Below are 15,241 nucleotides of genomic sequence, written 5' to 3' on the forward strand. Positions count from 1 at the left end.
CTAAAGAACCAGTTTTAAGGCCAAGAATATCTGATTCAAGTCCCATATATGACATAAACTAGCTACATGAACTTAATTTTTGAGAACAGAGAGGTTCAGTGAGTTTCCCAGAATTTAACTGGGATGCTATCCTATTGCATACCAGAAAATATCCCTATGGTCAAAGTTATGCAATATGATTAAAACCAACGCCACCATTTATTTGGTGGCAGCCAAGAGGGTTAGAGACACAGTATTTAATGATTTAATGCATGTATCCCGATCAGAAAACTGTGCAGTGTAGCTTACTTCTCTGACTCACCAATCTTGCACAGCATATATTTGTGAAAAGCCTAATGTACATGGAGTGAGATGGTTTGTCACCTATCATCAAGTACAGTGAGCTATATGAAATAGTGAGCTATTGTATCAAGCAATGTGCAGCTTTGAAGCATGTCTTGTTGTGCTCTGTGGAACTGGAAAGGGAATTTGGATTATGAGTTATCATTGATTGTCAAATTACTATGTTCTAGCACCTCAGACATGGTGAATCTGTTCCTCCTGGAGCTACTGAATTAATGTCCTGTGCCTCCTAGGGATGGACCTACCCTAACACGTTTCCATGACATTCAGAGATACTTGTCTTCCCGAACAGGTGATGTTTTTTCACAAGCTATGGAAAGAAGCAACAATAGCTTCTTAGAAGGATTTATCCTGGTGGGCTTCTCAGACCAGCCCCATCTGGAGATGATTCTTTTTGTGGTTGTCCTATTCTTCTATGTCTTGACTATCCTTGGGAACATGACTATCATCTTCCTCTCTGCTCTAGATTCACGACTCCATACCCCAATGTACTTCTTTTTAGCTAACCTATCCTTCCTTGATATGTGCTTCACAACAGGTTCCATCCCACAGATGCTCTACAATCTCTGGGGTCCAGATAAAAGCATCACCTACCTAGGTTGTGCCATTCAACTCTACTTTGTCCTGGCACTGGGTGGGGTAGAGTGTGTCCTTTTAGCTGTTATGTCCTTTGACCGCTATGCTGCTGTATGCAAACCATTGCACTACACTGTCATTATGCACCCAAGACTTTGTGGACAATTGGCCTCAGTAGCATGGTTGAGTGGCTTTGGTAATGCACTTATCATGGTGCCTCAGACTCTTATACTCCCCCGTTGTGGACGTCGGCGGGTGGATCACTTTCTCTGTGAAATGCCAGCACTGATTGGCATGGCCTGCGTGGACACTATGGAACTTGAGGCTTTGGAATTTGCTTTGTCTGTTTTTATTATCCTAGCTCCCCTTATTCTCATCCTCATCTCCTATGGAAATATTGCTTGGGCAGTGCTAAGGATCAAATCAGCTGCTGGGAGGAGAAAGGCTTTTAACACCTGTAGCTCCCATCTCATTGTGGTCTCACTCTTCTATGGGACTATTATCTACATGTACCTCCAGCCAGCCAACACTTACTCCCAGGACCAAGGCAAATTCCTCACCCTTTTCTATACCATTGTCACACCCAGTGTCAATCCACTCATATATACACTGAGGAACAAGGATGTGAAAGAGGCTGTGAAAAAAGTGCTAGAGAAGGGCCATGGGACTGACAAGAGCTAATTAAGTTTAGGAATGATCTCCAAGACCAAACTTTAATTCTACCTCAATAAATAATAATATAAAAGAAGTTCAAAAGCACATGGATTAAATAAATTTTTAAAGGAAATTACAATGACCCAGAACTCTAGAGGCTTTCTCTTGCCTCTTTTTACTGGTTCTGAGATATCTGACCATCACTGGGAAAACATCAGGATTTATCGATGGTTGTGTTTCACCACCTTCTTTGTTTCTTTGATTATTTTCCTTCAGATATATTCTGAAGGAATTATACATACATCACTTTTTGGAGGCTCAGAGAGAGGAATAGCAATATAGAGAACTAAAATCAATATTTTATCTATCTCAAAGATATATGCTGAAATCCCCTCTTCTTATCCTCTTCCTTCCAAAGCTTTGCCTCTCTTCCATGCTGGGACTCTTTTCACTCCAAGAAAGTGTTATATTATTCATGAGCAGCTTGGGGCCAGAAGGAGTAATGATATCATCTCTACGTAGCACTTACTTTTTGACCTTTGGTACTTGAAATGTTTCTCTGCTTTCTTCATACTTAAAACAATGATAGTAAATCACTTCATTGGAATGTTGCAAAGATGACTTCATTAAACAGAATATGGCAAACATTCTGAAGCTCCCAGTTCAAAAAAGTGCTGTTTCAGTGTTTTCAAACTGTTTCTTATGGACTGGACATATTTCCAAAATGCCAAGCCCTGGAATTATTATCCTGAGCTTAAAAAAACTGTACATGGAGCTTCCATTGAAAGGAAAGTTTTTACAACTTCACAAGGTGTAATTACATAAGCAGGATGTACTCCAAACTCAGCGCACACTGCTGTTCTCCACAACGCCCTGGAAATTATGAGGGAATTCCAAGACCATGGTTTAAGTGTCTACATGATTAGTGTTATCCACAATTTAAATAACTGCACTGCCAAAATGCAGATGTCCTTCTTATGTCTATACATATGGGAATGAATCTCCAGTGAATGACAAGGTATAGAATAACAGAAACTCAGATGCTGAAAGGGGGGACATGTTTAAACTTCTCCCTAATGTAGTACCTCCATTTACAATATCCCTAGCAAGAACTTTCCTGTCCTGTACATGAATGCTCTCAGTAATTCGGTACCCCATAAGAGCACTCATTTCATTCCTGAACATGTCTAATTATTAGCAATTGCTTCCTTAAAAACCAATACTGCAACTGTCACTGTAATTACCATGTTCTGGTCCCATTTCTGACTTCTGGGAGAAATGGAAATATGTCTTTGTCCATGTAAAAAACATTCAAAAAATGAATTAGATTCTTTAAAGATTTCCACACTCCAAGATTCAACATCAAGGCAAATAAACATTGTTACAATAGCCCTATTAACTTTGAGGGAAGAGAAATGTAATGATGTAAATGATTTGGTTTATTCTATAACTTTTTCTGGTGGTGGGAGGGGATCCAAACCTACAATATCACCAGTGCTGGGAGCACCTACTGGAGAACTTCTTCAACTAATGCAGACTAGCATTTTTTTCCCTTGAAATTTAGGGCTCTGAGAATTTAAGTGATGATGTCAAATGCAAAGCTTGAAATGAGGAACTTGTAGCTTTCTCCAAATTTCAGATGATGCTCCATATTTCAAAGAGATTTTTATTGATGTCCTCAGCTGCTAGAGTACCCCCTGGCCCAATTACCTTGTACCTATTTTGTATATTATTAAAAATGGGATGTTCACATCGACCAGTAGAATGTAAACTCCTTGAGGACAGAGCTTTTACCTTTTTTTGTTTTGCTTTTTTATCTCCAATGCCTTTCCCAGTATCTGACCAAGATCATACTAGAAACAGATTCAAGAAAGTTGGATATAACCCTAAACAAGAGCAGTCATTCAGAAAACAGCTTATAGAAAGCCAAGACTGGCTCAAACAAAGCTGTTTCCCAAAACCCTCAGTGGCTAGTTAGAAGGCTAAGAAATCTATCCAATCCCCTACACTTCACCTCATTTCACTGCTTTTTCTTTTCATTTCAGGCCCAGTTTTCAGTCCTGGAGTATTCCCTTTCTTTCTCTCCTTTTTAGTAAACCTACAAGAATTTAAATACTTAATATATGAGTGCCCAAACTAAAAGCTGAGTATAAAAAGAGGAAAGAAAATGTATGACTCACTTAATTTGACCTGTGAGTATTGAGGGAAGTTTGGAAAAAATACTCAATGAAGTACTAGACAAGAAAGAAATCACTATCAGTTTAGTTGCAATTTTATTATTTTTTAATAAATAAACCATGTAAGAGGAAAAGTTGTGTACTCTTTTATAATCAGCATAAAGGATAAATATTGAGCTAGAAAATTTCCCCAGTAGTAGGTATGGGACGTCTAGAGTTATAAATTATTCTATCTATGTTGAGTAAAAACAGTTCTTAGTTGAAGCTTTATGTCTTCGAATGCTTACATGAATAAAATAGAGAAAGAGGAGACCACTAAATTGGGCATGGAGCTGAAAAAGCTTGAAAAGAACAAATTGAAAATTCCCAAGTAAATATCAAATTATAAATACTGAAAACCAAGAGAGTTTAATAAAATAGATATTGCAAAAACCATTGAACTAGTAAGTAAAAGTAACAGTTGGTTTTCTGAAACAAACAATAAGACTGATAAACCTTCAGTCAATTTGATTAAAAAATGAAAGAAGAAAACCAAATTACCAATATTAAAAATGAAAGGAGTGAACTCATCTCCAATGAGGAGGAAGGTAAAACAATAATTAGAAATTACTTTGCCCAACATTATGCCCATAAATTCGACAATGTAAATGAGAAGGGTGATTATTTAAAAATACTAAATTGCCTAGATTAATAGAAGAGGAAGTTAAATACTTAAACAATCCCATGTCAGAAAAAAGAAAAATTTAACAAATCATCAATGAACTCCCTAGGAAAAATTCTCCAGGGCTGGAACACTTAAAGAAGAGTTAATTCCAATGCTATATAGACTATTTGAGAAAATTTGGAAAGAAGGAATCCTCCCAAATTGTTTTTATGATACAAATATGGTTTTGATACCTAAAGCAGAGAGAGACCAAACAGAGACAGAAAATTATGGATAAATATCTCTAATTAATATAGATGCCAAAATTTTAAGTAAGATTTTAGCAAAAAGAATACAGCAACGGATCGTGAGAATAATGCATTATGATCAGGTACAATTCACACCAGGAACGCAGGATTGATACAGTGTTAGGAAAAATATTAGCATTGTTGATCATATCAACAACAAACCTAAGAGAAAACATATGATTATCTCAATGGATGCAGAATACCTTTTGACAAAATACAACACCCATTCATATTAAAATCTCTGGAGAACATATGAATAAATGGAACTTTCCATAACATAGTAAGCAGTATCTTCTGAAAACCTTCAGCAAGCATTATATGCAAAGGAGATAAGCTAGGTCCATTTTTAATAAGATCAAGAGTGAAACAAAAGTGTCCATGATCACCACAATTATTCAATATGGTACTAGAAATGTTAGTTGTAGCAGTAAGAGAAGAAAAATAAATTGAAGGATTTAGAATAGGCAAATAATAACTTAAGTTATCACTCTTTGCAGATGATATGATGATATACTTAAAGAATCTCAGAGATTAAAGTAAAAAACTACTTGAAATATTAAACAACTTTCGCAAAGTTGCAGACTACAAAATAAACTCACACAAATCTTTCACATTTCTATATATTAGTAGCAATGCCCAACAGCAAGAGACAGAAGCAAAAAATCCCATTTAAAGCTAGTGTAGGCATTATAAAATATTTGGGAGTCTACCTGTCAAAACAAATCCGGGGACTATATGAACACAGTTGCAAAACACTTTTCGCACAAATAAAGTCAGATCTATGTAAGTGAAAAAACGACAATTACTCGTGGGTAGGCCAAGCCAATATAATAAAACAACAATTCTACCTAAACTAATTTATTTATTTAGGGCCATACCAAACTCTTAGACCATTATTTTCTAGAGCTGGAAAAAAATAATATCAAAATTGGTCTGGAAGGACAAAAGATACAGACTATCAAGGGAACCAGTGAAAAGAAATGCTAGGGAATTTGGCCTAGCTCCATCAGATCTCAAATTGTATCATAATGCAGCAATGATCAAAATCACTTGGTACTACCTAAAAAGCAGTAGGGTAGACCACTGGAATATGCTAGGTACTCAAGACACAGTTGTCAATGAATATAGCAATCTACTGTTTGATAAACCCTAGGAATTCAGCTTCTGGGATAAGAACTCATTGTCTGACAAAAATTGCTGGGAAAACTGGAAAACAGTGTGGCAGAAACTAGGCATAGACCAATGCCTGCAACAATACACAAGAGTAAAGTCCAGAAGTGTACAAGATATAGTTATGCAGATGGATATTATAAACAAATTAGTATAGCAAGGAAGAGTGTATTCATGAGATTTATGGAGAAGGGAAGAATTTTGGACTAAACAAGAGATAGAACACATTATGAAGTGCAAAATGGATAATCTTGATTACAGTAAACTGAAAAGGTTTTGCACACCCAAACCCAATACAACCACTATTAGGAGGGAATCAGAAAATTGGGAAGGAATTTTTGCAGTTAGTGTCTGTGATAAAAGCCTCATCTCTAAAATACAGAGAGAACTGAGGCAAAGGTCCAAGAGTACAAGTTATTTGGCAGTTGATAAATTGTCAAAGGATATAAACAGGCACTTTTCAGAGGAAGAAATTAAGCATATCTATAGTCCTATAAAATGCTGTAAATTTCAATTGATTAGAGAGATGAAAATCAAAACTACTCTGGGATACTACATCACATCTATCAGATTGGCTAACATGTCAAAACAGAAAGTTCATAAATGTTGGAGAAAATGTGAGAGAGTTGGAACACTAATGCCTTTTTGGTGGAGTTCTGAGCTGATCCAATCATTCTGGAGAACAATTTGAAACAATGCCCAAAGGACTTCAAAAATGTGAACACCTTTTGACCCAGCTTCTAGGACCTTATCCCCAAGAGATCATAAAATGGGAAAGGGTCTCACATGTACAAAAATATGTGTAGCAGCTCTCTTTGTGGTCACCAAAAACTGGAGATCCAGGGAAAGCCCATCAACTCAGGAGTTCCTGAATAAATTATGGCATATGAATATAATGGAACACAATTTTGCTTTAAGAAATGATAAACAGGACGACTTCTCACATTCTTTTTAATTCTTTTATGCAACGTAAGTATGGTGAAAATGTATTTGGGGGGGTGGAGCCAGGATGGCGGAGTAGAAAGATGCACATACACATAGCTCCGAACCCACAACCCATAGAACATTTGTAAAAAGGAACTCACAGCGAATTCTGGAGCAGCAGAGGCCACAGAACAGTGGAGCGAAGGAGATTTCTGTTCCAGAGGGACCTGCAAACCTCTCACAAAAGGTCCTTCACGCTGTGGACTGGGAGCCGAGAAGAGTCTTGCCATGGCCGCGGCACCAAGAGGAGCTGATCTGAGCAGCCTTCAGGGATGGGATCTCCAGCGGCCACACGGGTCCCTCCACCCACAGGTGAAGGGGTTCGGTGAGAGGGTCTCTTTGGTGGGTCGAGAGGAGAGTGGGGTGCCCCCATAACTCAGGACCCCTCGGGAGGCAGCAGTGGAGGTAGGAGCAGACCAGGGCTCCCCAAGCAGGCAGAAGCCTGGATCCATTGTTGAAGGTCTTTGCATAAACCCCCTGAGGGAACTGAGCCCTCTGAGGCAGCCCTGCCCCCACCTGAGCACCTAAACTTAATCTCACACTGAATAGCACCCCTGCCCCTGCCCAAAGCCCTGAGGCTGGGAAGCAGCATTTGAATCTCAGACCCCAAGTGCTGGCTGGGAGGATCAGGAGACAAAGTGGGTGTGAAGAGAATATTCAGAAGTCAAGTCACTGACTGGGAAAATGCCCAGAAAAGTGAAAAGAAATAAGACCATAGAAGGTTACTTTCTTGGTGAACAGATAATTCCTCCCTTCCTTTCTGATGAGAAAGAACAATGCTTACCATCAGGCAAAGACACAGAAGTCAAGGCTTCTGTATCCCAGCCCACTCAATGGTCTCAGGCCATGGAAGAGCTCAAAAAGAATTTTGAAAATCAAGTTAGAGAGGTGGAGGAAAAGCTGGGAAGAGCAATGAGAGACATGCAGTCAAAGCATGAACAGCAGGTCAGCACCCTGCTAAAGGAGACCCAAAAAAAATGCTGAAGAAAATAACACCTTGAAAAATAGGCTAACTCAATTGGCAAAAGAGGGTCAAAAAGCCAATGAGGAGAAGAATGCTTTCAAAAGCAGAATTAGCCAAATGGAAAAGGAGCTTCAAAGCTCACTGAAGAAAAGAGTTCTTTCAAAATTAGAATGGAACAGATGGAGGCTAATGACTTTATGAGAAACCAAGAAATCACAAAATAAAACCAAAAGAATGAAAAAATGGAAGAGAATGTGAAATATCTCATTGGAAAAACAACTGACCTGGAAAATAGATCCAGGAGAGACAATTGAAAAATTATCGGCCTACCTGAAAGTCATGATCAAGAAAAGAGCTTAGACATCATCTTTCATGAAATTATCAAGGAAAACTGCCCTGAGATTCTAGAACCAGGGAGCAAAATAAATATTCAAGGAATCCACAGAACACCGCCTGAAAGAGATCCAAAAAGAGAAACTCCTAGGAACACTGTGGCCAAATTCCAGAGTTCCCAGGTCAAGGAGAAAATATTGCAAGCAGCTAGAAAGAAACAATTCAAGTATTGTGGAAATACAATCAGGATAAGACAAGATCTAGCAGCTTCTACATTAAGGGATCGAAAGGAGTGGAATAGGATATTCCAGAAGTCAAAGGAACTAGGACTAAAACCAAGAATCACCTACACAGCAAAACTGAGTATAATACTTCAGGGGAAAAATTGGTCTTTCAATGAAATAGAGAACTTTCAAGCATTCTTGATGAAAAGAGCAGAGCTGGAAAGAAAATTTGACTTTCCAACACAAGAATGAAGAGAACCATGAAAAGGTGAACAGCAAAGAGAAGTCATAAGGGATTTACTAAAGTTGAACTGTTTACATTCCTACATAGAAAGACAATATTTGTAGCTCTTGACACTTTTCAGTATCTGCGTACGGGTTGGGATTACACACACACACACACATAGAGACAGAGTGCACAGAGTGAATTGAAGAGGATGGGATCATATCTCAAAAAAATGAAATCAAGCAGTGAGAGAGAAATATATTGGGAGAAGAAAGGGAGAACTGCAATGGGGCAAATTATCTCTCATAAAAGAGGCAAGCAAAAGACTTATTAGTGGAGGGATAAAGAGGGGAGGTGAGAGAAAAATATGAAGTTCACTCTCATCACATTCCACTAAAGGAAGGAATAAAATGCACACACATTTTGGTATGAAAACCTATCTTACAATACAGGAAAGTGGGGGAGAAGGGGATAAGCAGGGTGGGGGAGATGGTGGAAGGGAGGGCATGAGGAGGAGAGAGCAATTTGAGGTCGATACTCATAGAGAGGAACAGGATCAAAAGAGAATAGAAGTAATGGGGGACAGGATAGGATGAAGGGAAATATAGTTAGTCTTAAACTACACAACTATTATGGAAGTCATTTGCAAAACTACACAGATTTGGCCTATATTGAATTGCTTGCCTTCCAAAGGGAAGGGGTGGGGAGGGAGGGAGGTAAAGAAGTTGGAACTCAAAGTGTTAGGAACAACTGTCGAGTACTGTTCTTGCCACTAGGAAATAAGAAATACAGGTAAAGGGGTATAGAAAGTTATCTGGCCCTACAGGACAAAAGAGAAGATGGAGACAAGGGCAGAGAGGGATGATAGAAGAGAGAGCAGATTGGTCATAGGGGCAATTAGAATGCTTGGTGTTTGGGGGGGAGGGAACAAAAGGGGAGAAAATTTGGAACCCAAGATTTTGTTAAAATGAATGTTAAAAGTTAAATAAATAAATAGATAGATAGATAGATAGATAGATAGATAGATAGATAGATAGATACATAGATACATAGATAGATACATAGATACATAGATAGATAGATGAATAAATAAGTAAAATTTAAAAAAGAAAGATAATTAAATTTAAAAAAATAGAACAATTTCAAAGAGTAGAAAGTATATCAGTTTGCCAGAATATATGGTAACTGAAGCAGTATAATACGTAATAAGCACATAAACGTAGGTTGGAACCAAATTGTACAAGAATTTATATATTAGACTGGGAATGCATATTTTATCCTAGACACTATGGGGTTCCAATAAAGGTTCCCCAACCTCACTGGTGTTCCTTTTGGTGTTGCTGGGTGACTGAGTTGCTGATTTTCTGAGAAAGTGATTTGGACTAAGATGTGAATGGTTGAGAAAGGTGACGAATGACTGCACTGCCACACCCCTCAAAAGCATTGTATTTTAGTAGGAACATAACAAGTGTTTACTCAGCTTTTTAATTATAAAGTCATTTATGTACATCTTTCTCATATGAAGTAATTATAGGAGGTATTATTATCTCCATTTTATAGATGAGAAAATAGGTTCAGAGAAGAATGAATTCTTCAAGATCAAAGACACAGTAAATCATGTAGACATACAAGGTTCAAAAACAAGGTTTACCGATTCTAAATTCAATGTATTTTACACTATACCATATCATTTTACAGATGAATAAACGGAAGTTGAGACAAGTTATATACCCAAGGTCACACAGTTAGTAAGTGCCTGAGACAGGATGTGGATTGATTTTCCGAAGTCCCAGTCTAGCACTATATATGTTTCCTCACTTAACTGCTCTAATTCTTCATTCCAAGGAAGTGAGAAATATGAGAAATAAAAATCTCATAGACTTTTTTTTGTCAAGAACAAATGAAATAATGTATGTAAAGTGTTTGGCAAATCTTCCAGTATCATAATAAAATATGGTTTTTGTAAGTCAGGGTAAATATAAAAGACAAGAGAAATATTTAAATATGCAGAACAAACAGGTGTATAAAGGAGTAGCTGTGTGCAAAATAGAAAAAATAAATAAACATGTCTCTTGGGCACCTTGATATAGAGCTGGATCTAACCATTTTTTTTTTTTGTTGGCTTAGAATTCCATCTTTGGGTCTTTATGATTGCATTTTGTGCAAGAAGTAGGTTTCAATGGGGAACTATTAAGAGGTATGAATGTTGATACAAGATGGGACTTCAAGTTCAGAAAGCACATTGTGTTGCTAAAGCAGGGTGATCTGGGAGAAAACGACTAAAACTCCTGGGTTGGAGGCTTTCTTTTCAGTATGAAGTATCTCCAGATACCTCATTAGCAATTTGCTGAACGAAGTTTCATACAATTAAGTCTCTAATCCAGGGGGACTTATTATTACAGACTGCAAACTTTTCGTAGCAATCAAACCCCTAGGCATTTCGTTTTCATTTCCTTGGAAAGCTGCAGTGCTGTAAGACCTAATGACTAAATTCAACTAAGTAATAAAACGTAACTGTGTTAAGAGACACGGATGCAAAAACTTTGTTATCATTATTAGCCCCCCTGAAATCATTTTAACTATCTACTCACATCAATTCTGTAGAGAGATTATTATTAAGTGAAAGTTTTTTTTATTTCTTTCTAGTTAACATATCCATTTGATCTCATTTAATGTTTTGATATCAAAACCATATCATATGATTGCAATGACTGTTACAATAAAACACATTGTAATAGGCACAGAAAAAAAGAGCACAAATGTTTCCTTTTTGATTTGGGATAAAGGCATGAGAAAAGTTTATTTGATTAATGTCAACTTAAGTTAGGCACAAGAAAGAACTCCATGAGTTTGGAAAGCAATGGAGAGACTCTTGCCTTTGGGAGTTTTTATAATAGGAAAGATAGGTGAAAATAGAGCTGTTATACTTCAATGAACAATAATAGATTTAAAATGAATATTTTGTTGTCTAATAATATTAACAGCATACTTCAATTTATCTTAAAATCATTTGCACATCATACTTGACAATTCTTTTTTGAAGTTCACAGGTTTTGGAGTTGAAAAAGACCTCAGTGATCTTCTTTTATAACCCATGTCTGAAAAGTAATTTCCACAATGCCATATATGATAGAAGGTTGGACAATATTTGCTTGAAGAACTTCAAAGAGCTGAGCTACTACCCCTCAAGCCCATTTAATATTAGGATAGCTATAACTGTTTTGAAGTTGTTTTAAATATCTAATCTGATTTTTCCTCTTAACATCCTCCATCCATTGCCTGTAATTTCACTTTTTTGGGCCAAAGAGAATAAGCTTAATTCTTCTTCCATAAGATAGTTTCTTTCAAATATTTAATTACAACTGTAATTGGTCTCCCACAAATCTTTTCGTCAGGTTATATACCAACATTTCCTTCATGTATCCTCACATGACTTGGAATTGAGACCTTTCAGCATTCTGATTGGGAATCAATCTAGCTTATTTCTCCTAGGAAAAAAATCTAGTTTATTGACCTGTTTGCTAGAACAGAATGTAATACTTCAGATATGGTCTAATCAGGGCAATAGGACTATTACCTATCAAGTTCACTATGATAATGCAACATAATTGGCACTGTAAACTAGTATATTGTATTGTTAACACATATTGAGGTTGCAATTCATGAAAACCTCAAATGCTTCGAAGGCAAACTTCGAAGTATTCTTATGCCCCCCGCCATTCCTTACTTGTGAAGTTGATTATACCTATTAAATTTTATTTTATTAGGTATAGCCAAATGTCCCTTCCTTTAAAGATTTTTTTTTAAATTCCTAACACTATCATCAATATATTTGCTATCCTTCCACTTAGATATTTGATAACCTGTTATGTGTATGTGTTTTTGTGTATGTATATATATATATATGTACACATACACACATATTATATGTGTATTCACACACACACACACACACACACACACATGCACTGACACATACAAGCCTTGATAAAAAATACTAAGTAGCTCTGGTTCAAGCCTATATCCACTGGATGAATCCTTCCAAATCAGATAATAGTAAAAATAATAATATTTTTTATTATTGCATTTTACACTGAAATAAAGTTCTTTCAGAGCTTTATGTATGTTATGTCATTTGTTGCTCAAAAAGTAAGATCACCCCCAATTTACGTATGAGGAAACTGACACTGAGAGAAATTAAGTAACTTTTTTCAGATCATCTAGTTGGTAAAATGCCTGAAGCAGAATTTAAACTCAGATCTCCATGAACCCAGGTCCAAAACTACAAAAGCTCTCTGTCACTTTGTCTTTATGTTCTCAAGACCTAACAGAGTACCTGGAACACAGCAGATACTTAATAAATGCTTAGGGATTGACTAGTAATTCAGTGTCAACAGGGGAGGAGGTCTACACTATTTAACTTTTTTGTTAATGACTAAAAGGCTGAAAGCCTGATATAAATGACATCTCAATCAAATTTCCAAATTATATGCTTAGCACAGTGCCTGGAAGAGAGTCAGTGATTAATAAATACAGTATCTATCTAGTACATAATATCCCTTAGGGAAGAAATTGGCTCTTTTTTACATTACTGTCCTCAGCTCTTTGCACATTGCCTGGCATGTAATAAGCATTTATGTTTTTTTCATGCATTCATGATGGGATACTTCACTCTTTCAGTACTTGGAAATATATTTCTTTTGGCTTATGTGATATGATTTTGAAAGAGCACCTGAGTGCTCCTTGCTATTCCATTCATTTTTGGTATACTAACTATATACACACTACTAACAATCTTATTTCGATGAAGTGTAAATGATGATATTTGTGGGAAATTTGACTGGCAAAAGTCTCATTTCTGAGATATACAACGAATTCTTCTAAAACAAAAGTCTTACAACATATTATAATTATTAAAGCTTAAAATAGTTTTAAGCAACTAAAAGTTAAAACTGCAGTAAGGCTTATGGAATGCCTTATGGGATAGACGAGTTGTTTATTCAAATTCATAAAAATAAGACCTGTGCCTCAGTTGGTGAATGAAGGAAAGAACAAACAACTTTTTTCAATTTATTTATTTATTTTTAGCTTTCAACATTAATTTCCACAAGATTTTGAATTTCAGATCTTTCCCCATCTCTCCCCTCCCCAAACCCAACACACCGTGTATTCTGTTTACCCCTTCCCTCAATCTATCCTCCCTTTTTTCAAACCCCTCTCTTCCCTTATCCCCATCTTCTCTCTTTTCTTGTAAGTCAAGATAGATTTCTATACCCCATTACTTGTATTTCTTATTCCCAGCTACATGGAAAATCAATTCTAAACTTTCGTTCCTAGAATTTTGAGTTCTAACTTCTGTCCCTTCCTCCCTCTCCACCCATCCCCATTGAGAAGGGAAGCAATTCAGTATAGGCTATATATGTCTAGTTTTGCTAAAGACTTCCATAAAGACTTCATATTGTGAAAGACTATCTACATTTCCCTCCATTCTATCCTGCCCCCTATATATTCTATTATCTCTTTTGACCTTATCCCTCCTCAAAAGTGTTTGCTTCTAATTACCCCCTCCTCTTATTTTCCCTCCTTTCTATCATCCCCCCACATTCCACTTATCCCCTTCTCCCCTATTTCCTGTAGTGTAAGACAGATTTTGATACTAAATTAAGTGGGTATGTTATTCTCTCCTTAAGCCAAATGTGATGAGAGTAAGCTTCACTTTTTTCCCTCTCGCCTCCTCCCTTTCCCCTCTATTGAAAAAGATTTTTCCTCCTTTTTTATGAGAGATAATTTGCCCTATTCCGTTTCTCATTTTCTCCCCCAATATATTCGTCTCTCACCGCTTAATTTTATTTATTTAGATACCATCCCTTCCTATTCAACTCACCATTTGCCCTCTGTCTGCATATACATAGATAGACTGATAGATAAATAGTTAGATATAGATGTGTGTGTGTGTGTGTGTGTGTGTGTGTGTGTGTGTGTGTGTGTGTGTGTGTGTAAAATCCCTCCAACTACCAAAATACTGAGAAAAGGTTCAGGAGTTACAAATATTATCTTTCCATGTAGGAATGTAAACAGCTCAGCTTTAGTAAGTCCCTTATGATTTCTCTTTCTTATTTACCTTTCCATGCTTTTCTTGATTCTTGTGTTTGAAAGTCAAATTTTCTATTCAGTTCTGGTCTTTTCATCAAGAATGCTTGAAAGTCCTCTATTTCATTGAAAGACAATTTTTCCCTTGAAGTATTATACTTAGTTTTGCTGGGTAGTGATTCTTGATTTTAGTCCTAGTTCCTTTGACTTCTGGAATATCATATTGATGGCCTTTAAATCCCTTAATGTACAAGCTGCTAGACCCTGTGTTATTCTGATTGTATTTCTAAAATGCTCGAATTCTTTCTTTCCGGCTGCTTGCAATATTTTCTCTTTGGCATGGGAACTCTGGAATTTGGTTGCAATATGCCTAGTTTTTTTTTTTTTATTTTCAGATGTCTTTCAGGAGATGATCAGTGAATTCTTTCAATAATTATTTTACCCTTTGTTTCCAGAACATTAGGGCAGTTTTCCTTGATACTTTTCATTTATACTATTTTGTTGATCATGTCTTTCATGTAGTCCTCCTCATCCCAAAGGATAGAAAAAA

The 15,241-nt window shown here is 36.6% G+C and overlaps 1 protein-coding gene across 1 annotated transcript; it reads left to right on the forward strand.

The window, feature by feature from the left end:
- The first annotated feature begins 645 nt into the window (after positions 1-645).
- On the forward strand, positions 646-1,599 carry LOC140523589 (putative olfactory receptor 2W6). The gene has a single exon (XM_072638397.1). It carries the CDS (start codon positions 655-657, stop codon positions 1,597-1,599), a length of 945 nt encoding a protein of 314 aa, XP_072494498.1. The 5' UTR covers positions 646-654.
- Positions 1,600-15,241: the final 13,642 nt, after the last annotated feature.

This window comes from Notamacropus eugenii, chromosome 2, assembly GCF_028372415.1.
Source record: "Notamacropus eugenii isolate mMacEug1 chromosome 2, mMacEug1.pri_v2, whole genome shotgun sequence".
NCBI lineage: Eukaryota > Metazoa > Chordata > Mammalia > Diprotodontia > Macropodidae > Notamacropus > Notamacropus eugenii.